This window comes from Gobio gobio (genome assembly GCF_949357685.1).
Source record: "Gobio gobio genome assembly, chromosome: 6".
In the NCBI taxonomy this organism is placed as follows: domain Eukaryota; kingdom Metazoa; phylum Chordata; class Actinopteri; order Cypriniformes; family Gobionidae; genus Gobio; species Gobio gobio.
Window position 1 is genome coordinate 42789 of NC_137102.1, and position 27212 is coordinate 70000.

The 27212-nt window shown below is 42.5% G+C and overlaps 1 protein-coding gene across 2 annotated transcripts in view; it reads left to right on the forward strand.

The window, feature by feature from the left end:
* The first annotated feature begins 1163 nt into the window (after window positions 1-1163).
* The window catches only part of LOC307127943 (stonustoxin subunit alpha-like), a 37602-nt gene continuing 11553 nt past the window's right edge, over window positions 1164-27212 (forward strand). Inside the window, exons 1-5 of one of the 2 annotated variants that reach the window (XM_079819439.1) lie at window positions 1164-1289; window positions 3837-3926; window positions 4038-4077; window positions 13638-13730; window positions 13892-15595. In XM_079819439.1, the coding sequence (XP_079675565.1) occupies window positions 3837-3926; window positions 4038-4077; window positions 13638-13730; window positions 13892-15595 (1927 nt within the window). In that variant the 5' untranslated portion in view covers window positions 1164-1289. Of the gene's footprint in view, window positions 1290-3035; window positions 3130-3836; window positions 3927-4037; window positions 4078-13637; window positions 13731-13891; window positions 15596-27212 lie in introns of those variants that run through there. The other variant, XM_079819440.1, reaches the window with a different exon arrangement.

Consider the following 27212-nt stretch of genomic DNA (forward strand, 5'->3'; position numbering starts at 1 on the left):
CATCCTTTCCATCTATTGCTCATTTCACTTCATTGCACTCGAGTCCCGTTTCATCTCACACTCACTACTCCAAAGACTGAGCTCTTGGCCCAAAATGCTACTGTGAAAGTCTGAACTATTCAGTGTTTCCCTTGCAACTGAATGGCTGTGTGTGTTGTGTGTTTGCTGACTGTCTGCTGATTTGTTGCTCACTATTTGTTGAGGGTTAAACTTTATACACATGGCTCATTGAAACATGGAAGTCTCTGGTCCCTCAATGTCTGTTCTGAAAGCAGGTTTTACGGTATGTCACGAGGCTCAGTGCAAATAGTCCATGACTGTGTGTTCTGGGTTGTTCAACTCTGGTCCTCGAGGTCCACTGGCCTAAATCAGCCCTTGTGAAATCGCACACAGTCACATGGCTCATGGAGCGCTCAACACCTCTAGCGCTGTGTCAATACATTTGAATGGCTGAAGCGAATACACAACAGCTTCACTATACAGGAGTTTGCAGAAATATTTAGTAAACAGTACAGAATAGTGTGCATTGATTATTACGTCATTTACAGTATCATGGAGATGCAACATTGTTAGATTAATGTTAATGTTTTTCTTGTATTTAGCCCTCAGGTATTTCTTACTAATTGCTCACATTCACACTCATTGGTGGTCATTGGTGACCATACACCTTAACTATTTTTATATTTTAGCTCAATAATATTTATTGATTGTGCAATAAGTATGGTCCATTAAGGACCACTTAAAATATTTTTCTTCTAATATTTGTAATATTTATATTACAATTAGTATAGTAATTAAGGTTAAAATAGAGAATTGCAATGCAAAGAGGAAAATTAGAGTCATTTTGTGGATGGAAAAAAAATGTATGGCTCTGTAATAAATAAACATGTAGTCTAGTTGCTCAAAAAAGTATTGCAGATCATAACTGCTTATACTTATTTGTGAAATTTTAAAATGTTAATAATAGTGATTTGTAATGAATGCAAGCAAATATAATGCACAGTAGGCTATATACGTTCGAAAACGATATTTGTGCACATCATCCCCCCCCAAAACTCTCACTCCAACCTGAATTTAAAAGATGGCAACCCTGGATATCCAGGCCAGAAAGCATTTGAAGGTCTAAGGGCATTGACTCAGGCCACTGGCCACCTCCCCTCTCCAATCTTTCCCAACATTTCCCAACATCGCATGTTTTCATGAGGCATTCCCTCAGTAGCAGGACTATAAACATCACTACAGATTTCTGATCAACTTCAGACTCACCATATCAAGAACAGAGACTCCAGGTAAGATGTGATTGTATGCAGTGTCAGTGTTATTGTGTTGGAGGAAAGGTTGAGCAAAGCTTCACAGCAAATCAATCTACATGTTCACTAAAAGGAAAAGTTAAGTTTTTCAGAGGATAGATGTAAGAAGTGAAGAAACTGGAGAGAATAGAAAGTGCAAGGTTATATTTAACCATGGGCGTCACTGGGCCCTTTTTAGGGGGGCTTCACCCCCTAAAAAAAATTGTGATTAAGCTTTCAAACATATGGTAGGGAAACTGGCCGGTTTGTCCCGTCTTTTAATCTGTGTTAATCAGCGAGTTCTTCAATCCGCTGTGGCGGCGAGCAGAGCACACGTCAGAAGCAGAGGTGTGTGTGTTGATCTGAGCTCTCATTGGTCTGTCACCGCTCATCAATGTCAAAATATTTGAGAAAACCAATCAATGACACAAATATTCAGGCAAATTAATAAACTTTTGTCTAATTTCGCCATTTTGATTTGAAATAGGCCTATAATGTAATTTATAATTTAATTAACAAACAAGAAATATTAACAAATTAATATTAGTAATAAATGTGTGCATATTGTAAATGTAATAATTCCATATGTAGCTCTCAGTAAATAAAAAAGCTCAGTTTTTTTCTGCCTGTATTGGACATAAGATTAGTAATGAATGTGGGCATATTGTGAATTAATTTAATAAATTGAGTTAGGCTACCCAGCTTTCCTGTTGGCCTTCAGTAAATTAACATGTCTACAAAAATGATTCATAAAACATATAAATATAAGTTAAACATATGTTTACTTTCTTCACTGACAAAAATGGTAAAACTTTATCAGTCATATCTGCCCACTGACATGGTTTTCAAACAATTGTTATCAAATTTTTGGCGTTCAGAACATCTTAAAATGCACATACAGATCATAGAAATCAAAATGTTCTCGAGGGGTCATGCCCCCCAAACCCCCCTAACTTCACGTTTGGGATCTCATTGATTATAAACCTGCCTACATTGTATGATTAAGGGATGTACAATATGTTCAATATGGTCATGCAGAATGAGGCATTCATATTTGCTTTATAGGTATAAGTAATAATACACAGCCAATATCCTAATATGCATACTAATAAGCTACTAGTTAATAGTGAGAATTGGATCCTAAACTAAAGTCTTACCAATTTTTTTTTTCATATACTCACTGGGGGCTGATCCCCCCTAAAATGAAAATCCTAGAAACTCCCCTGTATTTAACTATTATATTATATTTTAACTATTATATTAGTGTGTGTGACCCGGGCTGGCAGAATGAGTTGTAATGCTAATTATGAGTTCCTGGCAAAACAAGTGGAAAATGTCAATTTTGGTCGAATTTGAGGTTTTCACTAAATTAATTTGTTAACCCTTGTCTAGTCAAGTCAAGTCAAGTCAACTTTATTTATATAGCGCTTTTAACAATGTAGATTGTTTCAAAGCAGCTTTACAGTGTTAAACAGGAAAATAATGCAGCATAATTTTATTCAGCTGTACAGCCATTCTGGAAAAAATTAAAGTATCATACAGTGGCAGTGTGGGCTTTAGATCAATAATTTGATCAGTAATTTAGTTTAAATGGTTAATTTAGTTTATTATTTAGAGTTATTTCGATGTTTAGTTGAAAAATTTAGTGTCCCCAACTGAGCACGCCAAGCCAGAGGCAACAGAGTCTAGCGATCCCAATGCTCCAAATAGTAATTAAAGTCTCTGTATTTGTGTGTTTTCTGAGAGGTCTACCTTCCTGAAGAGGTCTACCTTCCTGAATCTTGGGGAAAGAACAATATCTGATGTGCAGCATGATATCTGAGCGTTACAGTGGGTTAGGGTCAGTGTTCACTAATGCCAACACGTAATGATTTAGAAGTTTTGCCAATGTAAGTGAGACCGCATGGACAGCGTATAAGATAAATCACATGTGTGGATGAGCAAGTAATCGTCCCATGTATCAAAATATTCCCACCAGTGTGTGGATGACTGAAAGATTTACATTAGTGTGTAAAAGTACACTGGGCACAGTTACCACAGCGATAATTACCAGAAGGAAGAGTCGGGATGCCAGTTTTCACTTTGACGTTTGAAGACCAAACGAGGACCTTCTTTAAATACACTAGAAAAATATGGATCACTAGAAATAAAATGCCAATGCCTGTGTAAAGCTTTACAGAATTCCCCACCCAATGCTGAGTATTTGACAGCATTTAGGGCCATCCTTAACATGTCAAGTCAAGTTTTCCTGTAGCTCAAACAGTAGAGCATGGTGCTCGCAACGCCAAGGTCATGGGTTCGATTCCCAGGGAAAGCAAGAATTGACAAAAATGTAAAATGTGTATTTTGAATGCAATGTAAGTCGCTTTGGATAAAAGCGTCTGCCAAATGCATAAATGTAAGTACCCTTCTTTTATATAGCGCTTTTGCAACACAGATGCTTCAAAGCAGCTTTACAGTGATGATAGGAAATTCATTTTGTTTTTGAAGAAAAATTGTAATTAATTTCTGTTGTTGATTTTTTTTTTTTGTTGATGATTCGTCAAGATGGCGGCACTTATGATGTCCCTGAAGCAGCCGAGCTGGATCTGCTGTGCATGTTTATGGTTGGCAACCCTAGCTGTGGTGAATGCACAGGTAAGTGCACTCCTTCAGACAAAATGTGGACGTTTAAACAGATGTATTTCATGAGATTAAGGATAAAAAAATCTTTGTATATGATTTTATGAACCATTCTTCCAAAAATAGGTTTTAAATGAAGACACCAAAGGAAATACAAAATATTCAGGTAAGACTGAAATGTTACAAAATGTGAATGTGCTATGAACAATATCACAGGGACAGATTTAAAATCATTAGAAGGACAGATTGTCTCAGGTTACGTATGTAACCCGCTTCCCTAAGAGGAGAGCGAGACGCTGCGTCATGGTATTGATACCATGGGAATGCCTGCTGCAGAACCGGTGTCTGAAGCATGTGTGCCAAAAAACACACCAATTCTGACCTGAATTCAATGATTTGGAGGGGTGTCCCAACACTTTTGGCAATATAGTGTATATATGTTCTAGCACTGCCCAAATCAAACCCAACTGTGTGAGGTTTTTTAATCCGTTTGCTGTCTTGTACACATATCGAAGTGTGACTGAAACGACGTGATCTGAGCTGTTTTCTTGGTTGTGTTTGTAAAGAAATGCGCACTAAGCTGCTGTGGCGCCGTACAAACACATCCAGTGTGAATACTCTCGCACGTCTGCAGCTGCAATGACAGTGTAGTTACGCTGATGTTAAGCTGTGTGAAACAGCCGGGAAAGATAACAGCTCATAGATTCCAATCTCTTAACTGAGGATGTTGACACAGTTTTAAATTCCTGCACAAGAAAATTGTATGACCAGCTATCCGATTGTACTTCAAGTCTTCTTCCCTTCACTGCATGAATCGCCGTAGCAAGAGAAGGTCTTCCTTCAGACAATTAGAATCTGGGTATTTTGTGCCCATTTATGGTCTCTGTGACACGTCACACTATGTCACCAGACCCCAATCACTTCATGGCCACAGGTGTATAAATCAAGCACTAGGCATGCAGACGCTTCTGCAAACATTTGTGAAAAAATGGGTCTCTCTCAGGAGCTTGGCATCCAGCACCTGTGGAGCTGGAATAGTGAGGGTGATACATAGGGGACGATGGGTTGACTCCTTGTAGGCGAACATGTCCACTTCCGTTTGACTGTGCCTCTGCCATATGGACTCCAACACCTGTGGGTGGAGTTGTTATTCCCCGGGCCCTCGTCTTGACAGGGTATCTGCTCCCATATTTGCATGCCCCAGAATGTAAATTGCCCTCTGGGAGAGCAGTTTGGTTTCTGCCCAGAGCAGGAGTAGGGCCTGAATAGGGGGTGCAAACACAGTCCGCTCTGGGGATTGATATAAGAGACTCTATTGTAAGTTGCTTTGGATAAGAGCATGTGTTGAATTTGTAAATGTAAATCTAGCATTTTATATGATTTTATATATTCTGACTGGAAAGTTGAAAGTTTGATTCTGTAATTGTCTATTCTCTTTGCATCTTTATTTTATAATGGATTTCTTCAGCTCTCCGTGTTTTCACTGTTATACTGTAAGGGGCGCTATTACACATCTTCTGAAAGAGTACAGAATCTCCTGATCAAAACACAGGTGAAGAAGAAGCAGACAAGCGATATCAAGTCAAGTCAAGTCAACTTTATTTATATAGCGCTTTTTACAATGCAGATTGTTTCAAAGCAGCTTCACAGTGTTAGACAGGAAAATAATGAATTTGATTCGGCCATACAGCCGCTCCGGAGAAAACGGTGATGTCATCAGCTCAGTTCAATTATCATACAGTGACAATGTGGGCATTAGATTGCTTTGGATCAGTAATTTAGTTTATATGGTTAATTTAGTTTACTAATTCGTTTTATTTGGATATTTAGTTGAGAAAATGTTTAGTTGATATCATATGTAATCACATGTATTATGTAAAATAATGCGATCATCAACATTAAACATCATATAAATCAAAACTGCCTAGTGTTACTGAGTGAAATATCACCCCAGGACGAGCTAAAGGACTGTGAAACTCTGGTGATGGACTCCATCTACTCCATCTGTGTTTTGATTGGTCATTGTTCTGAATCCCATCTGGATGTAGTCTTTGACAAAAACGTGTTTTTCTCAGCTTTTTGCTCAAAATGTTGATTTTCTTTTTATTAAACTTACCCGTATTAAAGTGTTGATAAAAAAGGAATGCATGAAACTAGAATAAAACATTTTATAAGCATTGGGTCAGTTCTTTCTTTTGATAAATTACATGTTCAAATATTCATACAACAAAATATTCTGGGGGTCAGAATCCTTTGTGTAAATTGTAAAAAATGCTGGTGATGGCTGGCAACTTTAAAGGGTCATGAAACCCCCCTGCTGCAGCAGTGTTTTCCAGAAATGTTTTCAGAAATGAAGATGGACAGACTTTTCCCCTTTTAATTAGTTAAGTGTGTAAGCACGGAACAAAATTTGCCTCAGAATATTTAAAAATAAAAACCATCAAATAAATGTAGAAATGCAATGTAATAACAGTATAATAATAATAAATATACTTCATATCCTTGAAATTATTTAAACAAAAAACATTCACAACAGAGATGTTCTGTAAAGAAAAACTATTGTGCTAAAAATATAGACTGGATTACTAATATTACAATACTATAATACTACTATATATAACATTAAGTGAAGATCTTGGGTGTGACCCCAGACTAGTACACACCCAAGATTTTCACTTAAATGTTATATTTGCATGTATGTAATTGTTCCCCACATAACTAGATTTTTTTTGCAGTGAGGGAGAACAAGCCTGCATTACAATATGCATACTAACCATCCTAAATAGTATGTAAGATTAGTAATCCAGTCTATATTATATAGACACAATAGTTTAGCACAATAGTTTTTTTACAGAACATCTCTTTATTCTCATAATTTCAAGGATATGAAGTATATTTATTATTATTTTACTGTTATTACATTGCATTTCTACATTCATTTGATGGTTTTTATTTTTAAATATTCTGAGGCAAATTGTGTTCCGTGCTTACACACTTAACTAATTAAAAAGGGAAAAGTCTGTCCATCTTCATTTCTGAAAACGTGTAACATTAGAAAGAAACCCTAGATTGGTCACATTCAAATTCTATTAATTACATAACATGAAGATCAGTAAGAAGTTAGAACTACCATTTAATTGAGGTGTAGGAAACACTGGGACATGCCATCATGTAACAATACGTTCCCTTTCAGTCGTCACATTCGACGTACGTTGGAACTGACCAACGAATTGGGATCTGATCTCAGAGACCAATCTACTTTGAGTGTGTTAAAAACGAGCCAATGGAGATTGGCATGCGATCCACGCATTCCATGCTCCGCCCCGCAGTGCGGGTATAAATAAGGAAGTGGAATGCTAGATCATTGCTTTTCTACTTCGGAGCCGAACAGTGAATGTTTCCTGTTTCTACGAAGAGTGTAAACGACGAGTCTCGTGAGAGGAGATTCATTTCAAGATTCAAGATTCAAGAGTTTTATTTGTCACATACACAGTTATATACACAATATACAACTGGCAGTGAAATGTAAACAGGTCCGCTCCATGGACAGTGCAAATAACTGCTGTGGACAGTGCAAATAACTGGAATGACTGCTGCTTCCAGTGCGGGTGTGACGGCGCGTCTCAGTGGGTGGCCGCTTCAACAGAGATCAAAGAGTTGGTTCGCTGGGCGTTTCCGTTTTTGAGTGCACACACAGGCTTGCACCTTTGTACTGTGGTTCCGCAGTCATCTCCCTGAGTGCTTCAGCACATAAAAAGAGCAGTTTTCCTTTCTAAAAGAGCAACACGGTTTGACCCTGCGTCTTTTTCAAGATGTCATTCAAACCGTGTGTTTCTGGACGCGGTTGTTTCCTGTCCTCATTTGACGGCCACGATCTCTCTCACATATAAACATGTGAGATTGCGTTCGTGGGTGATCCATGCTCTCTCAGGAGAGCATGGTCACGTCGACGCGTTGTTCGTCTCAAGCCTTTCTCATAAGGGCTTGAGCGTTCAGCGCGCCGTGTGCCGTCGGGCGTCAGCTGACAGCGGGGGTTACCACGGCAACCCAGCGCATCTCTCAGCGCTAGAGATGCGCGGTCGAGACTTTGAAACCTCAAACGGGGTTGAGTCCCTTTGCCTATTCCCTGATCTAGTTTCTTTTCTTGCAAAAGCCAGAAAAGGGCTACTTTGGCTAATAAGCCTTGGTGACCTGAGGATTACAGTGGTGCTTCCCCACCGGGTGGTTCATGTTCTCTCATGAGGACATGACCACGTCGGTGCGGTGTTCGTCTTGCCTTTTCATAGGGCTTGAACGTTCAGCGCACCGTGTGCCGTCGAGTTTGACGGCCACGTTCACTGTCTTACAGGCCTGCTGGTAGCCTACAGATGGGATTGCTGGTCCTTTTAAAAAAACAAGGGGACCTAGTGTTTCATTTGGGGCTCTGGCAGAGGACAGATGTCAATTGCTGCATCGGAGAAAGGGCTGTTATGCGCTGGAAATGATGATGCTGAGTTTCCCACTATAATAGTGTGTGCTCTTGCTGAATCCGATTCAGAGTTGACAGCCATGCTTTCCCGGTTGGCTGAGACGTAGTGCAACGTGTAAATCGCCTTGCCTACCCCCGTGCCTTTATCCCCAGATGGGCATTGGAAAAATTAGCAGTATGGAACTATTTGGTGGCCTCTTCCTGCTTGTCGCCGAGGGCACCCCCCCTGCGTCCACCTCCACCCCTGCGAAACCCAGGCAGCAGCCTCCATCTGGGAAGCAGGGTGCCGGACGTAAGGGAGGCGCCCAACCCACTCAGGGCTTTGCTAGTCTACAAGCAAGCGTAAGGGCAAGCGGCCCTGAGACGGGCAGCCCAGGGAGAACAGGAGCTGCTCTTAGGGAGTGGGTGTCCGCACCCCTCCCCCACCCCCCGGAGGAGGACCGGGGGCCCCCGACTGGTGTCATACTCTGCCGCTGGCTCTCCGGAGTCCAGCGGTACCCACATTTTCAGAGCAGTTTCCTCTCTCCCTGGGCACCAAGAGGGCCAGGTTGGCAGTGTGCGACGCCCCCGAGCCTTGCCACTCCTTTCCTCCCCTCCCCTCGCCAGGGGGCAGCAGTGTGGGCACCGAGAATGCCCCCGGGCCTTCTCACCCACACTCTGCCCCACCCTGGAATGCTCAGGCAACACTCTGGGCCGCCTCCGGGCCTCCCGAGTCGGGTCTGCCTATTCCGCCTCGCTGCCCCTCACTAACCCTAACGTCTGTGGTGCCGTTGGTCCCGCTTGTGCGGTCTCTGGGGGCTTGGCTACAGCTCCCCAGACCGTCTCGCTGGCTCATCCGTACCATCAGATTCGGCTACGCAATTCCCAAGTACAAGGGCATCCTCTTTACCTCCATGCGAAGCAGCGATGCTCAGGTCTTGCGGTCAGAGATCAATGTCCTACTGGCGAAGGACGCGGTGGAGCCGGTTCCTCCAGGCGATAGGTTCTACAGCCCCTACTTCATTGTACACAAGAAAGGTGGTGGGTTACAGCCAATCTTGGACCTGCGTATCCTGAATCCAAGCTCCCGTTCCGGATGCTAACGCAGAAATGCATTTTCGAATGCATCCGTCCCCAAGATTGGTTCACAGCGATCGACCTGAAGGATGCGTACTTTCATGTCTCTATCCTTCCTCGACACAGACCGTTCCTACGCTTTGAGTTCGAGGGGAAAGCATATCAGTACAAAGTCCTGCCCTTCGGGCTGTCCCTGTCCCCTCGCGTCTTCACGAAAGTCACAGAGGCAGCCATTGTTCCGGCTCAGAGAATGCGGCGTTCGCATCCTCAACTATCTCGATGACTGGCTCATACTCGCCCAGTCTCGGGAGCAGTTGTGCGAACACAGGGACATGGTGCTCAGTCACCTCAGCCTGTTGGGCCTTTGGGTCAACCGAGAGAAGAGCAAACTCTGTCCCACACAGAGGATCTCTTATCTCGGTATGGAGCTGGATTCGGTCAGCTAGACTGCACGCCTCATGGAAGAGCGGGTCCGGTCGGTGTTGAACTGCTTGAATTCATTCAAAGGCAGGACAGCGGTCCCACTGAAATTTTTTCAGAGGCTCCTGGGGCCACCAAACTTTCAGCCTGTGGTCCGACGCTTCGTTTCTCCGGGCCGGGGTGCCCTTACAACAAGTGTCCAGGCATGCTGTGCTCTTCACGGATGCCTCTTCCACGGGCTGGGGGGCCACGTACAACAGGCATGCAGTTTCATGTCTGTGGACGGGACCTCAATTGCATTGGCATATCAATTGCCTCGAGTTGTTAGCAGTACACTTGGCACTGCGCCGCCTCAAGGGGCCGCTACGTGGCAAGCATGTACTGGTCCGTACGGACAACACTGCAGCCATTGCATACATTAACCGTCAGGGTGGTCTACGCACCCGTTGCATGTTCCAACTCGCCCGCCACCTCCTCCTTTGTCGTGCGCAGGTGCGCTCAACCGGACAGCCGACGAGCTCTCACAGCAGCCTGCACCTCCGGGAGAGTGGCGACTCCATCCCCAGGCAGTCCAGCTGATATGGGACCTCTTCGGAGCCGCACAGGTAGACCTGTTTGCCTTTCCGGACTCGACCCATTGCCAGCAGTACTATTCCCTGACCAGGGGCACCCTCGGCACAGATGCACTGGCACACAGCTGGCCCCGGGACCTGCGCAAATATGTGTTTCCCCCAGTGAGCCTTCTTGCACAGACCCTGTGCAAGGTCAGGGAGGACGAGGAGCAGGTCTTGTTAGTTGCGCCCTACTGGCCAAACCGGACCTGGTTCCCAGAACTAACTCTCCTCACGACAGCCCCTCCTTGGCCGATTCCCCTGAGGAGGGACCTTCTTTCTCAGGGACGGGGCACTCTATGGCACCCACGTCCAGACCTCTGGAAACTCCATGTCTGGTCCCTGGACGGGACGCAGAGGTTCTAGGTGGTCTACCACAGGCAGTGGTGGACACCATCTCTTCTGCTAGAGCCCCCTCTACGAGGCGCCTCTACGCTTTGAAGTGGAACCTGTTCGTTGAATGGTGCTCTTCCCACCGGGAAGATCCCCAAAGGTGTTCGGTTAGTCTCGTGCTTTCTTTCCTGCAAGATGGGCTGGAGCGAAGGCTGTCTCCCTCCACCCTCAAAGTGTATGTCGCAGCAACAGCGGCGTATCACGATGCAGTTGAAGGTAAGTCCTTGGGGAAGCACAACCTAATCGTCAGGTTCCTCAGAGGTGCGAGGAGGCTAAATCCTCCTCGTCCAAACTCGTTACCCTCTTGGAACTTGGCTCTAGTGCTTAGAGCACTTTAGAGCCCTCCCTTTGAGCCTTTGCAGTCGGTGGAGCTTAAAATCCTGTCAATGAAGACAGTGCTTCTGACGGCATTGGCTTCCATCAAGAGGGTAGGGGACCTGCATGCACTTTCCGTCAACGAATCGTGCCTAGAATTTGGGCCGTACAACTCTCACGTTGTCCTGAGACCCCGGCCTGGATACGTGCCCAAGGTTCCTACCACTCCCTTCCGGGACCAGGTAGTGAACCTGCAAGCGCTGCCTTCGGAAGAGGCAGACCCAGCCCTGGCTTTGTTATGTCCCTTCCGCGCTCTTCGCGCTTACTTTGACCTGACTCAAAGCTTTTGGACCTCAGAGCAACTCTTCGTCTGTTACGGAGGCCAGCAGAAGGGAAAGGCTGTCTCCAAGCAGAGGTTAGCCCACTGGATAGTAGATGCTATCGTCTTGGCTTACCAGTCCCAAGACGTGCCTTGCCCGTTCGGGTTGCGAGCACACTCAACAAGGAGTGTTGCTTCCACCTGGGCGCTGGCTCAAGGTGCCTCGATGACAGATATATGTAGAGCTGTGGGCTGGGCGACACCTAACACGTTCGCTAGATTCTATAGCCTCCGTGTAGAGCCGGTATCTTCCCGCATCCTCGCCCCCAGGGGCCAGTAGCACTAAGTGCCCGTTCTAAGTGTCGGCTTGCAATGCCACTCCCGCCCTCTGGGCCGGATACGTGCGTCTATTGTCTCCAGTTGTGTTCCCGGAAACGGCTAACCCTGTCGAGCTCCTCCATCACCCCTGCGTGCCAGACGTTGCAGCCGTCTGACGCCAGGCCTGCACCCGTATGCTTGTGAAACGTGTGTGTAGGCTGGGTTCCACATGTAGCTGTTCCCTCACGGCAACCCCATATGAGTATTCTTCCACGGTACCTGCTACCCTACTTGGCTAGCCCCGTGTCTTTCCCTTGACAGAGCCCACTCTGTCGTCTCTGGGCGTGTTCTTTCCCCCCTGGAACCAGGCTGGAACCACCCCAGAGGGTGCCACTGAAAGACGTGGCTCCGCAGCGTACCATCTCCCTAGACGGGCACGCTTCCCAGCGTTATCCAATAGTCACACTGGGTGGGTCTTGCAGAAACAGCAGTGACTGACCTCCCTGCTTGGAGCCCTGACTTCCGTACCATCTAAGACGGTCCAGTGCGCTCAAGACGGTCCAGTGCTCTCGGTTACGTATGTAACCCTCGGAGGGATTGGAGACGTATGTCCCGTCGCCAGGTGCTGCGCTTCACTAGGGGGCTTGACACACTTGAAGTAGATTGCGCTTTAACACACTTGAAGTAGATTGGTCTCTGAGATCAGAACCCAATTCGTCGGTCAGTTCCGACGTACGTCTCCGTTCCCTCCTTCAGGGAACGAGGGTTACATACGTAACCGAGACATTTTTATATTAATTTAGTAAAAAAAAAAAAAAAGATTAGGAGATTACGTGTGGGAGACTTGTGATGATACTTGTGGTTGTTAAGCCAGCCAATCAGAATTTAGCAGTCTCGTCTCTGATGGCTGGAATTAAGGCATATTGCAACGTTGGGTTGGGTTGAGCAAGCGAGCCGTCATAGTCTAGAGAGCAATCAGAAAAACATTGCACATGTGAAAGAACATCTGCGCACATCCAAATAAACGTATTTTAAATGCAAAATTGATTTTCGTTCGCTCTAAATATTTTTTTAATTGCGAGACGAACATTTCCCCGCAAAACTCAGTTCATGTGCGTGCAAAATGCCCTTTTGCGCGCTCATAATATGATCTTGCGCGTGCAAAAATGTGGTAGAAACGTAAGCCCATACCCCTCGGCTGTTCCACCGCAGATTATCGGTCTTTACCCACACGAAGTAATCCAGGGAGCACCTTCACAACATGCTGAAAACAACACCTCACTTTCCTCCTTGACTTTTCCGCACGCTGCTTCCAAAACTTCCCCACCATGCCTCAACAATAATGATGGAAGACAAACCTGACAGAAGTGACTGTCTCATGCATAAAACTAAATTATATTTTATGCATACTACAGCGCAGTGATTGGATTGAATGAGCTTCATGAATATATGTGGAGAATTGCTCCAAACAGTCGACATCAGCATGTTTGACCAGCCCATACTTGGGCCGGAAAGTACACACTGACGTCAGCTTCTGTGACGTTGCTCCGACTCAGCTTTTCAAACCGGACGACAGAAATCGCTCTGAAAAATGCAAAAATAACTATTTTTCACATATGAATAACATTAATGAGTACCTTTAGTGTTTTCAATGATGTGCAGCCTATACATATCTGTTTATATCTCAAAAAAAGTGTTTTGGGGTTTCATGACCCTTTAAAAAGAAATGCTGGAGTTAAACATTATTCACTATCACCAGATGTAATTGTGTTCATATATGTCATAAATATATATAAATATGAATTTTTATTTGTTATTTAATGCAGCCTTAACATCAAAGCCCATTGAAGTGGCGGCTCTAGGAAGACCTCTGTTTCCTGGGATGCTGTATGACCTCCGCACGGATTCCTTCATTCCAGGTGCTTTACCAACCTAAAATAAATAAATAAAAGTTTATTTTCCCCTCTTCACCAAATATTGCATCAATAGTGCTTGTGTAACAACACGATAAAACCTGCATGATTCTTCAACAGTGCATTGCGTCCTCATTCGTGACTGTTAAAGCCATTTCTCATTTCAGGTGTTACTCTGTGGGATAAGAAGTCACTGAGGGAAGATTTGGACACCCGTCCACAGCCCAAGACAGATTTGAAGTTCAGTAGCTCTGACTCTCTCTCTAGTAAGGCCAGTCTAATGGATGTAAGTGCTTCCCTGAAGGCCAGCTTCTTAGGAGGGCTGGTGGAGGTGGGAGGATCTGCCAAGTTTCTGCATGACACCAAATCCTCAAACCATCAGTCCAGAGTAACAATGTCTTACAGTGAAACCTCCAGATTCGATCAGCTCACTATGACTCAGCTGGGCCAGATCACCTACCCTCAGGTGTTTGACCAGAAAACTGCAACTCATGTGGTCACGGCTGTACTGTACGGAGCTCAGGCCTTCATGGTGTTTGATCGGACATGTTCAGAAGAGGAAAAAAAGCAGGAGATTGAGGGAGAACTGAATATCATGGTCAAGAAGATCCCTCAATTTTCTATTGAGGGAAAAGGAGCTATAAATATGACAGATGGTGATAAGCAAAAGGCTGAGAGCATTGCTTGCACATTTCATGGTGACGTCCGTCTTGAGCAGAGCCTCACCACTTACATGGAGGCCATGGAGGTGTACAAGAAGCTCCCCGCTATCCTGAAGGAGAATCCACAGAATGCAGTTCCAATAAGAGTCTGGCTCTATCCTCTTTCTCTACTGGATTCAAAAGCAGCTCAGCTGGAGAGAGAAATCACCACACGTCTGGTTTCCAACACTGAAGATATAATGGAGGAGCTGGGAAAAGTAGAGAGGACATGCAACGACCTCTCCAGAAAAACACTGGTGAATGCTTTCAGTGATATCAAAGAGAGGCTGCATTCATTTCAGAGCTCATTTAGCATTTACAAGACAATGCTCTTGAAAGCAGTGGCCAGGGTCTTGCCTGCTATACGAGGAGGAGAGATGGAGGAGAAGTCACTGGAAGACGTCCTGAAGATCCACATCAGCTCCCCTTTTAAAGCTGACAGGATTAACCAGTGGTTAGATGGTGCACAGACTGAACTCAACCTCTTGAGTTCTCACATGAAGATGCTGGAGGGAATCAAACCTGAAGACTCAGACCGTCTCAACACCATCCTCCGTGATCCTAATATTGATGTTGTGGTGTGCTTGACCTTCACATCTCTGAAGTATGAAGACCCGTATCTTTCAACCCTGAAGGAGTTTCTGAAATCTGACAAGTTTAAAGAGCTAGATGGGGAACAAAGCATGGTTTCTGTGGCATCTGTCAGAAAGTGGTTCAACGATCCTGCTGTCCTCTCAAAGATGAGAGAGACCTTATCTCTTTTCAGAAGTTTTTCAGAGGCTAATAAAGATGAAAAGAGTTACAGATTCATTATTTCTGCCATCTGCGATCCATCCAGCCCAGGCTCCTCAATCCGTCTGTATGAAAAAGGGCAGCTGACAGACACACAGTTCCAGCCCGTGTCGAAGCCTCCCCCTCCAGAAGTGAAGGAGGTCCTGGAGCGCAGTGTGTCCCTGAAACTGCAGAAGTCCCCAACTGGAGAAACTGTGCGGTACAGAGTGGAGTACCAGCAGCTGAACGAGGAACAGTGGCATGTCAAAGACACACCTGATGAAGACTTTACTCTGACTGGATTGGAGTCTGGACAGCAGTACTTGATCCGCTACAGGATAGTGGGTAAAGTGGGAGTGAGTGAAGCCAGTGACACTATAGGCCCCATACCGTATTCAGGTGAGTGCCACATGCACATTTCCTTTGCATTAATCTTTATCTTTAAAAAAATAATAATAATTTGTTTCACTCACTCAATGTTTGTATTGACAACCATATTTCCTGACAGGTGTGGATATTAATAATTATAGGGTACAATATTAATGTAACAGTTTGTAAACCGTTTCCCAATTGACTGTATATATGAACGTATTATTTGCCTCGTTCATGTTGTCACAAAATGTGTTTGATGTCAGATGTAGGCCGCTGTACTACTGTGGAGATCATGGGCAGATGTAACAAACACTTCTCTGTATGAAAACCAAAAGGACAGTTAAAAATATAGCTAACATTAAAATAAATGGCTCATAACTAAAACAAAACACACAAACAAACAAATAATCAACTTAGAACACAAAATGTTAAGCCCACTATCATGGCATTTCTGCAGAAAGACCTCAGTCATCCCTGAAAACGACATGATTGATTAATATAAATAATATCTTTAACAAATGCAAAACTCATCATTTATATTCTTTAATAATAATAATAATTAATTATTTATTTATAATAAATGCAAAGCATACAGAAGTTCATTGTGAATACAGTTCTAGCAGGTCCAGTTGTCTCCAGCAGGGGGTGTGTGTGCTCGGGGTGTTGGGCAATGCCCCTGTGTCAGCAGATGCTCTGTCCTGTTGGATAGTCGGGTCATGCTTGTGCAATTCTGTAAACATAAGAGCAGTTCTCAGTAAAACCGACTCATTCCTCTCTCCACGTGTTTTTTGTAAAGGGGAGCGCGGGCACGACCTGACGCGGGTTAGTTGCAACACGCATGGTTTAACCCTTTCCACACATGCCAGGATGACCAAACTTAGTGTGTTTACTAGTTGCCACATCAACATTATTTAGAGAGAAAAAAAATGCGTCAAAATGTAAAAATCTTTGGAAGATATCACTGAACATGTATTTAACCATAGCAAAAGTACATTTCTTACTTCAGTTTATTTTTCATCTCTGTTTTTTGTGTTTGTTTAAAATAAGACAAATCTGATATGATATTAATCTTATATCTGTTATATTATATCTCAACATTTGAGAAAGTTATTTAATGCTGATCTAACAGCAGAAGACACGAGCCGTGGGTTAAAGCCCAGTTGTGCAGGGGGGGCATGTGGTCTCACTGAGCCCTATTAGAACTACGGTATTATATTCTATCCCTTTATGAAGAAACCATGAGAAAAGGGTGAATAATGACTGAGAGTCAATGTTATTATTAATGATTCATTATTATGATGTTTTTAGCTCTGCTGTTTAGCTGTATTTAGCCATGTGTTTGTTGTCAAACTCAAAAATCAGTATATTTTTAATGATTAAAAAATGCCATTATTTTAATTTATAAAGTTAATCATTGTATTTTATTGACAAAATATTTTAGTTTGTCTTGGTATTTTTTTGATTATATCAGGTATCATTTTAAGCTGCCATTTGCTCATGTTACAATCTGCCCCTCACACGTTACACTGTACCCCACCTATGGGGCATGTTGTCACAATTCACTTCCATTCTTTCGGGGTAAATCAAGAAAAAAGTATACACTGTATTAATCAAACAAAACCACATAATTGTACTAGACATGTGGGGAATGTGAGAAAAAAATAAATACTCTGAACCCCAAGTGAATTTACACAAACTGAGAAAAAGCGTGAGGTTGTGCCCGCTCTCCCGTACTGATCCCTTCCCTTCTCAGTCTAGGGGATTGAGGAGGAGGAACAAGACACTAAAATCACTAAAAGATCATAAATAAACATGCAGGAATCTCTTTTCCACTATCCCAGCTCTGTTAACTTTTACACTTGTTATTTCCAGAAAAATGTTTCCACAGCTTTTTACAAACACTATAAAAGAAAAAGAAACGGAAGAACCAAGAATATATTGAACAAGTGTTTTATGAAAGGGTTAACAAAAACCAGTAAATAAATAAAGATAGCAAACTTACAGGGAGTGCAGAATTATTAGGCAAGTTGTATTTTTGAGGATTAATTTTACAACATTAATAATTAAACAACAACCATGTTGTCAATGAACACAAAAAACTCATTAATATCAAAGCTGAATATTTTTGGAAGTGGTTTTTAGTTTTAGCTATTTTAGGGGGATATCTGTGTGTGCAGGTGACTATTACTGTGCATAATTATTAGGCAACTTAACAAAAAACAAATTTATACCCATTTCAATTATTTATTTTTACCAGTGAAACCAATATAACATCTCAACATTCACAAATATACATTTATGACATTCAAAAACCAAACAAAAACAAATCAGTGACCAATATAGCCACCTTTCTTTGGAAGGACACTCAAAAGCCTGCCATCCATGGATTCTGTCAGTGTTTTGATCTGTTCACCATCAACATTGCGTGCAGCAGCAACCACAGCCTCCCAGACACTGTTCAGAGAGGTGTACTGTTTTCCCTCCTTGTAAATCGCACATTTGATGATGGACCACAGGTTCTCAATGGGGTTCAGATCAGGTGAACAAGGAGGCCATATCATTAGATTTTCTTCTTTTATACCCTTTCTTGCCAGCCACGCTGTGGAGTACTTTGACGCGTGTGATGGAGCATTGTCCTGCATGAAAATCATGTTTTTCTTGAAGGATGCAGACTTCTTCCTGTACCACTGCTTGAAGAAGGTGTCTTCCAGAAACTGGCAGTAGGACTGGGAGTTGAGCTTGACTCCATCCTCAACCCGAAAAGGCCCCACAAGCTCATCTTTGATGATACCAGCCCAAACCAGTACTCCACCTCCACCTTGCTGGCGTCTGAGTCGGACTGGAGCTCTCTGCCCTTTACCAATCCAGCCACAGGCCCATCCATCTGGCCCATCAAGACTCACTCTCATTTCATCAGTCCATAAAACCTTAGAAAAATCAGTCTTGAGATATTTCTTGGCCCAGTCTTGACGTTTCAGCTTGTGTGTCTTGTTCAGTGGTGGTCGACTTTCTCCCTTTCTTACCTTGGCCATGTCTCTGAGTATTGCACACCTTGTGCTTTTGGGCACTCCAGTGATGTTGCAGCTCTGAAATATGGCCAAACTGGTGGCAAGTGGCATCTTGGCAGCTGCACGCTTGACTTTTCTCAGTTCACGGGCAGTTATTTTGCGCCTTGGTTTTTCCACACGCTTCTTGCGACCCTGTTGACTATTTTGACTGAAACGCTTGATTGTTCGATGATCACGCTTCAGAAGCTTGGCTATTTTAAGACTGCTGCATCCCTCTGCAATATATCTCACTATTTTTGACTTTTCTGAGCCTGTCAAGTCCTTCTTTTGACCCATTTTGCCAAAGGAAAGGAAGTTGCCTAATAATTATGCACACCTGATATAGGGTGTTGATGTCATTAGACCACACCCCTTCTCATTACAGAGATGCACATCACCTAATATGCTTAATTGGTAGTAGGCTTTCCAGCCTATACAGCTTGGAGTAAGACAACATGCATAACGAGGATGATGTGGTCAAAATACTCATTTGCCTAATAATTCTGCACTCCCTATAGATAACCAAATCGTCAGGAGAGGGCAAGGCCAAAATAACAAACAAAACTAACCCTTCCTAAAGAGCTTTAAACAAAATAAATTCTCTAACAAAAGAAACCAAAAGTAATAACAGTTATCATACCTAAAAATAATAAACAGGAGAAAGGTTTAGGAGTGGGTAAACCCAAATAAATGTCTAATGGCACATCGTTGTGATCACAGCACAGATTCACAATATCCAAAGTTAAAGCCAGGATGAGTCTGGGACAGCAGAAGGGGGACTCCTCCCGAGCTTCTCCTCACTGCTGCTTTATATCCGTTACACTGAAGCCACGCTCCCGCTAGTCAAGATCTGCTGCGGACGCTTAGCAGCGCCACATGACCGAGGGTGCGTCTCAATCAGCTCTAGCTCAGGGCACTGATCAGGACAGAAGTCAATGGGCTGATCCCTGATCAGTGCCCTGACTACTGAGCTAGAGCTGATTGAGACGCACCCAGAGAGAGAGCGAGAGAGAAAAAGAGGGGAGAAAAACATCATTACAATATTCAATAGCAATTACATCACGGGACGTAACAGTACAGAGTTACTACACACCATATTCTCTCAAGTCAAGTCAAGTCAGTTCTCCTCTGGCCAATTAACAAACAGTGTATTATTATTATTATTATTATTATTATTATTATTATTCTGGCAGCTTTACAGGTCAGAGGTCATAATAGATTGGAATATTCGAAGGACCGGAGGCAACATGCTGGAGACGGGTTTATTGAGGATGATGTTGATTAAATCATTATTAAAGTGCAATATTCGAATGATCGGAGGCAACACGCTGGAGACGGGTTTATTGCGGATGACATATCGATTTAAGTATTATTTAATTGTAATATTCGAAGGACCGGAGTCATCAAGCTGGAGACGGGTTTATTGAGGATGCCGTGTCGATGAGGCAGTTGCAGGGGGAGTCTAATCACGGTCTCTCAGACACTTCGGGGTCCTGTGTTGGTCTTCTCTGGGCGCAGGTCCAGCATCTGATCTGGATACGGCCCGGATCCGGCTGACTGCAGTAAACCTCGGGATAAACAGAGAGACCAGCATTAGCGTAGATGCCATTCTTCTGATGATGTCACGAGTACATCAGGTGTTATGGGAAGTGTTCCCGGTTCCGGCTGACCTAGTTAATGCAGCCTAACAATCATTTCATTGAGAAAGTGTTTTATGTGTATGCCACAGTAAAGAGATGTGTTTTTAGTCTAGATTTAAACTGACAGAGTGTGTCTGCTTCCCCAACAATGCTAGGAAGACTGTTCCAGAGTTTAGGAGCTAAATAGGAAAAGGATCGACCGCCTGCAGTTGATTTGGATATTCTCTGTATGATCAACTGGCCAGAGTTTAGAGAGCACAGTAGACGTGATGGAGTATAATGTGTTAAGAGCTCGCTCAAGTATTGGAGATAAACCATTTAGTGCTTTGTAAGTAATAAGCAAGATTTTAAAATGTATGCGATGTTTAATAGGCAGCCAGTGCAGTTTTGACAGAACTGGGCTAATATGGTCACACTTCCTGGTTCTAGTAAGAACTGGAGCTGCTGCGTTTTGGACCAGCTGGAGTTTATTTATTAAGCGAGCAGGGCAACCACCCAGTAGAGCATTACAATAATCTAGCCTTGAGGTCATGAACGCATCAACTCACTGTTCAGCATTTTGCATTGAGAGCATGTGCCGTAATTTAGATATATTTTTAAGCTGGTAGAATGCAGTTTTACAGATGCTAGAAACGTGGCTTTCAAACGAAAGATTGGTATCAAAGAGCACACCCAGGTTCCTCACTGACCACGAGGACTGGACAGAGCAGCATCAAGTGTTAGACAGTATTCTAGTTTACTACTTGTGGAGCTTTTTTGTCCAATAATTAAAAATTCAGTTTTTTCTGAATTGAGTTGCAGGAAATTACTGGTCATCCAATGTTTTATATCAGCTCTGCATTCCGTTAATCTTGTGAATTGGTAAGTTTCTTCAGGGCGTGAAGAAATATAGAGCTGAGTATCGTCAGCATAACAATGAAAACTAATGCCATGCTTCCTAATAATATCTCCCAGTGGTAGCATGTACAGGGTGAAGAGTAGCGGTCCTAGCACTGAGCCTTGTGGTACTCCATACTGAACATATGATCGGCGTGACATCTCTTCATTTACTGCTACAAACTGATAATGGTCGCATAGGTATGATTTAAACCATGACAAGGCAATTCCACTAATGCCTACATCATTTTCGAGTCTATTCAAAAGAATGTTGTGGTCGATGTTATCAAATGCAGCGCTAAGATCGAGTAACACTAATAGAGAGAAACAGCCACAATCGGATGATAAGAGTAAATCATGTGTAACTCTGATGAGAGCAGTCTCAGTGCTATGATACGCTCTAAATCCTGACTGGAAATCCTCACAGATACCATTTCTTTCTAAAAAGGAACATAATTGTGAAGACACTGCCTTTTCAAGTATTTTTGACAGAAAGGGTAGATTTGAGATTGGTCTATAATTGACTAATTCTGTAGGATCAAGTTGCGTTTTTATATTAAGTGGTTTAATAATAGCCAACTTAAAAGTTTTCGGTATATATCCTAATGACAAAGATGAATTAATGATATTAAGAAGAGGATCTATGACCTCCGGTAGCATCTCTTTTAATAGCCTAGTCGGTACAGGCTCAAGCATACATGTTGTTGATTTTGATGATTTAATGAGTTTAGCCAATTCTTCTTCTCCTATAGCAGTGAATGAGTGAGTGTGTGAGTGTGTGAGTGTGTGAGTGTCTGTGTGTCTGTGAGTGTGAGTGTGAGTGTGTGTGTGTGTGTGTGTGTGTGTGTGTCTTCTCCTATAGCAGTGAATGAGTGTGTGTATGTCTTCTCCTATAGCAGTGTGTGTGTGTGTGTGTGTGTGTGTGTGTGTGTGTGTGTGTGTGTGTCTTCTCCTATAGTAGTGAATGAGTGTAATTTTTCCTCAGTGACACTACAATGCTCTGTCTGATGTGATACTGTAGTAGACGGCTGCATGGTTAAAATTTTCTTCCTAATATTATCAATCTTACATGTGAAGAAGTTCATAAAGTCATTACAGCTGTGCTGTTTACAATCATCAGAATTTGAAGCTTTATTTTTGGTTAATTTAGCCACTGTATCGAATAAATACCTTGGGTTGTGTTTGTTTTCTTCCAAGAGAGTTGAGAAATAAGCAGATCTAGCAGTTCTTACGGCCTTTCTGTATGCGATCATGTGCTCTTTCCACGAATTAAGAAATACCTCTAGCTTTGTTATCTTCCAGCTGCGCTCCATTTTTCTGGCTGCTGTTTTAAGGGCCCGGGTGTGCTCGTTGTACCACGGCGTTGGACTATTTTCTTTAATCTTCTTTAAGCGCAGAGGAGCAACTGTGTCTAAAGTACTGGAAAAGAGAGTCAAGTCAACTTTATTTATATAGCGCTTTTAACAATGTAGATTGTTTCAAAGCAGCTTTACAGTGTTAAACAGGAAAATAATGCAGCATAATTTTATTCAGCTGTATAGCCATTTGATGTCATCAGTTCATTTCTATTTCCATACGGTGACAGTGTGGGCTTTAGATCAGTAATTAGATCAGTAATTTAGTTTATATGGTTAATTTAGTTTATTAATTAGATTTATTTCGATATTTAGTTGAAAAATATAGTGTCCCCAACTGAGCCAATAGTTTCTGTTGCAACATCGAGTTCTTCTATGCTATCTGGGATGCTGAGGAGATGATACTGATGAGGAAGATTATTTAAAAAGCAATCTTTAGTAGTGGCAGTGATTGTCCTGCCATTTTTGAAGCGAGGGGGCGGCTTTGCAACCTTAGCTAAATTAAGTATACAAGATACTAAGTAATGATCTGAGATGTCATCGCTCTGCTGCAGAATTTCAACGGTATCAACATTTATTCCATGTGACAATATTAGGTCTAAAGTATGATTATGGCGATGAGTGGGTCCTGACACGTGTTGCCTAACTCCAATAGAGTTTAGTGTATCTTTAAATGCTAATCCCAATACGTCTTTTCCGTTGTCAACATGGATATTAAAATCACCAACAATTAGTACTTTATCTACGGCCAGTACTAATTCTGATAGAAAGTCAGCAAATTCTTTGATAAAGTCTGTATTGTGCCCTGGTGGCCTGTATACAGTAGCTAACACCAATGTTGAACGGGTTTTGTCATGTACACTACATAGCATTACATAAAGCAGCAAAACTTCTAAGGAATTTTATCTGAAACTAGACTTCTGAGTAATACTGAAGATATTATTATAAATTACAGCAACCCCTCCCCCTTTACCTTTTAGACGCGGCTCATGTTTATAACAATAATCTTGGGGGGTGGACTCATTTAAATTAATGTAGTCGTCAGGTTTTAGCCAGGTTTCTGTCAAACACAGCACATCTAGATTATTATCTTTAATAATATCATTAACAATAAGTGCTTTTGGGGAAAGGGATCAAATATTCAGCAACCCAAGCTTTATCAATTGTTCATCTGTATTATATCTGTTGTTTATTTGTTGGACATCAATTAAATTTTTACTGTTGAATGGTTTTGATGTTTTTTTTGTATTTACTAATTCGGGGAACAGACACAGTCTCTATATGATAATATCTCGGTGAAAGAGTCTCTATGTGCTGGGATTTATCTTCTCTGTGGTCAGTTTTGGGTTATTGGCTTAAAGCACGTTTCGCCTTTTCAAGTCTATCGGCTAAATACAGTATCTGACATTAAATGCCCACACTCTGTGACTTTAATAGACACTATTCATAACAATGCATTTGTGAACATTGAGGACATAATATTAGCTATCACATAATACAGTCAAATGGGAAATATTTTGCAAAACAGTTACACATTTATTAATATATTTCCAAAATGAAAAAGATAAAGGTGCAGTGTGTAGTATTTATGAGGATCTATTGACAGAAATGCAATATAATATGCAGAACTATGTTTTCAGTGGTGTATAAAGACCTTACATGCATGTTTTTATTACCTTAGAATGAGCCGTTTCTATCCACAAACACGCCGGTCCACTGTGTCCCAGACTGTTCTGCCCCTATTCAGTCTAGGGTTAAATGAACTTGTAACAGAATAAGATTGGTGTGATGTCCATCTCCATGTTGAGAGGACGCTGGCGTGTATGTCGCCGCTTCTCATCTCTGACCTAACCAATGTTTTTGTGGATGTTATGCTCTACAAACAACCTAAACACGTTGGCCATCCAGACATCATTGTCATCAGTGTCGGGATCATAATTTCTGTTTTGCTCGATTCTGTTGCGTTTGTCACGGCTGTCTAACGCTGCTTATCGCCGCTGCAAACTTTAACCGCCACTACACCAATAACTCATTAGATGACGACACTGAAGTCGCTGTGTACTGAAGTACAGTGACTTACCGTGTAACTGAAACTGCTATCCAAAAACGTTTTTCCTTCGCTGTGCTGTGGTCTTTCTGGCCTCCTCCTCCTGTTACCGTTATGGAATTAGCAAACTGCGCAAGGATGCTAGCAACTGCGTGCTGCCCCTTGGCCATGACTCTCATCAAATACACTGCAGTGGAACTCATGAGTCTTAGCTCAAATGCATCTACGAGTTGCCTTGAGGTGATAAAATCTCTCCACCTCCTGCGTCGCTCCCCCTTTGTTCATAGGGCTGCCCGTCATAAGTTTGTCTACTATCACGAAACTTTGTCTGTCCCAGCTGTTTGGTGCCATGCTTCACGCTGGCGACGTCATCGATGCAAACCACGCCCATCACAAGTTAATCTTCGATCCTTGGTCTGTGTGGACACTGTCACCTCTGCAACTGCACTTACCAGGACAACATCATTCATGCTGCTTAACATTCGCTCATTAAATAACAAAGCCCTCCTTATCCATGACCTCATCTCAGAAAAATCACTGGATTTTGTGTGTCTTACTGAGACATGGCAGAACCAGCATGAGTTCATAACTCTCAATCAAGCCACTCCCCCAGGTAATGGATATATCCAGAAGCCTCGCAGCCTTGGCCGTGGTGGCGGGCTTGCTGTTATCCATCGTGCTGACATCTTAATCAAAGAGATCCCAGTGAATACTACCTCCTTTGAATGCCTTCACTTCATGTTGACTGGGTCCGCACAGCTACAGGTTGCTCTAATCTACCGCCCCCCCAAAGCCTCTGCCTGCTTCATATCTGAGCTCACTGAACTGCTTTCCACTGTTTGCCCGAAATCACTGTCTACTATCCTGCTGGGTGATTTTAACATTCATGTGGATTCCAGTAATTGTTCTCTTGCTACTGATTTTCTATCACTGCTGGACTGCTTCAGTTTTACTCAACATGTACAGGGCCCCACGCATGACAAAGGGCACACCCTGGACCTGGTGTGCTGTGCTGGCATAACCCCCTCCCACCTGCAGTGCACTGACCTGGCTGTCTCTGACCACCACGCCATCCTATTCTTGGTCCTTGTGCCTCTCCCAAAGCAGTGCACCAAACGGCACATCACTTTCAGGAACATCAAGCGGGTGTGTACCTCCACGTTATCTGACTTCCTAGCGACCCACCTCGCCACCCACCACCCTTACCAAACAGTGGATGACATGGTGGAACACTACAACCGTGCCCTCTCGCTCAGCCTGGACTTTGTAGCTCCTCTTACCACACGATACGTGTCTTTCTCTCGTCCTGCTCCCTGGTTCACCCCTGAGCTCCGCAAGATGAAGACCACAGGATGTAGGCTTGAGAGACGATACAGAAGATCTGGCCTCACTGTCCACTGGAAGCATTTAAAGACCACGTCACAAACTACAAAGGAGCCCTTTCCCAGGCAAAAACAAGATATTTCTCCACACTAATCAGTAACCAACAAAAACACCCCAAAATGCTCTTCTCCACCATCAACCGTCTTCTTTACCCTCCTGCAGTGTTAATTTTGACAGCATATTTTGATTTAGTTTTAGTCATAGTCTTTTGACTAAAATGCCATTTAGTTTTAGTCATATTTTAGTCACCTGAATTGTTTTTAGTTTTAGTCTAGTTTTAGTCGACTAAATATCATAAGATTTTAGTCGACTAAATATCATAAGATTTTAGTCGACTAAATATCATAAGATTTTAGTCGACTAAATCTACAGTAGAGTTATTCTCCTAAAATCTAATGAGTTTAGTTAAATTGTAATACATTAAGCATAACCGACGGTCACTTGAACTGACATTTTGACATCATTTTGTTTTTGACATTAAAAATTCACAAAAGAGAGCTCAATTCACTTTTTTGTTTGTTTTTAAAAACATCTATATAGTTTGTATCTAAAACAGAAAAATTTTTGTATTTCTGTTTTAGTTAGTAGCCTATATCATGTTAAGCTAAAGATTCAAATAACTTTTTTATTTATTTTTTTAATTTCAGTTAACATTTATTTAATTTTAAGTGACGAAGATTTTTTTAAATGGTTTTAGTGAACTATTATAACCCTGATACTTTATTTAATATGTGTTAAATACTGGTCTTTCCTCCTGACTATGAATTAAATGGGAATTAAACTAAATACAGTTTATTGTGTAAGCAAAAACGAATATATGATGCTTGACTTTAAATGATAAACAAGCTGGAAATACACATTGACTCTTATTTTGAAATGTCTGAGCCTCTATTGTAGTTGTAAGAGCTCATTCAAGTTCAGATGAGGAGATCAAATATGCTACAACCGTCTAAAACATATTACTATATAAACATCGTAAAGTAAACATTGTCATTATTCATCAGCATTAGTTCATAAACAATTGCCTGGCATAAATGTGTGTTATTCATTGATTGTGAGCCGCTCTGGAGCTGGATTGGGGATGCGTGAGTGAGCCTGTAGAAGCGCAACAGTGCCGTGTTCTCCAGCGGTTAGATCAGCACGTTCAAATCAAATGTGCGCGGACATCAGTTCTGACTGGATGTCTTCCCTAATCGTCCCTCCCTAACATTTTCGTCTCGTTTTTATTCGTTGACGAAAATGACAGTTGATTTTCGTTATAGTTTTAGTCATCTAACACTAGTTTTTATTTAGTTA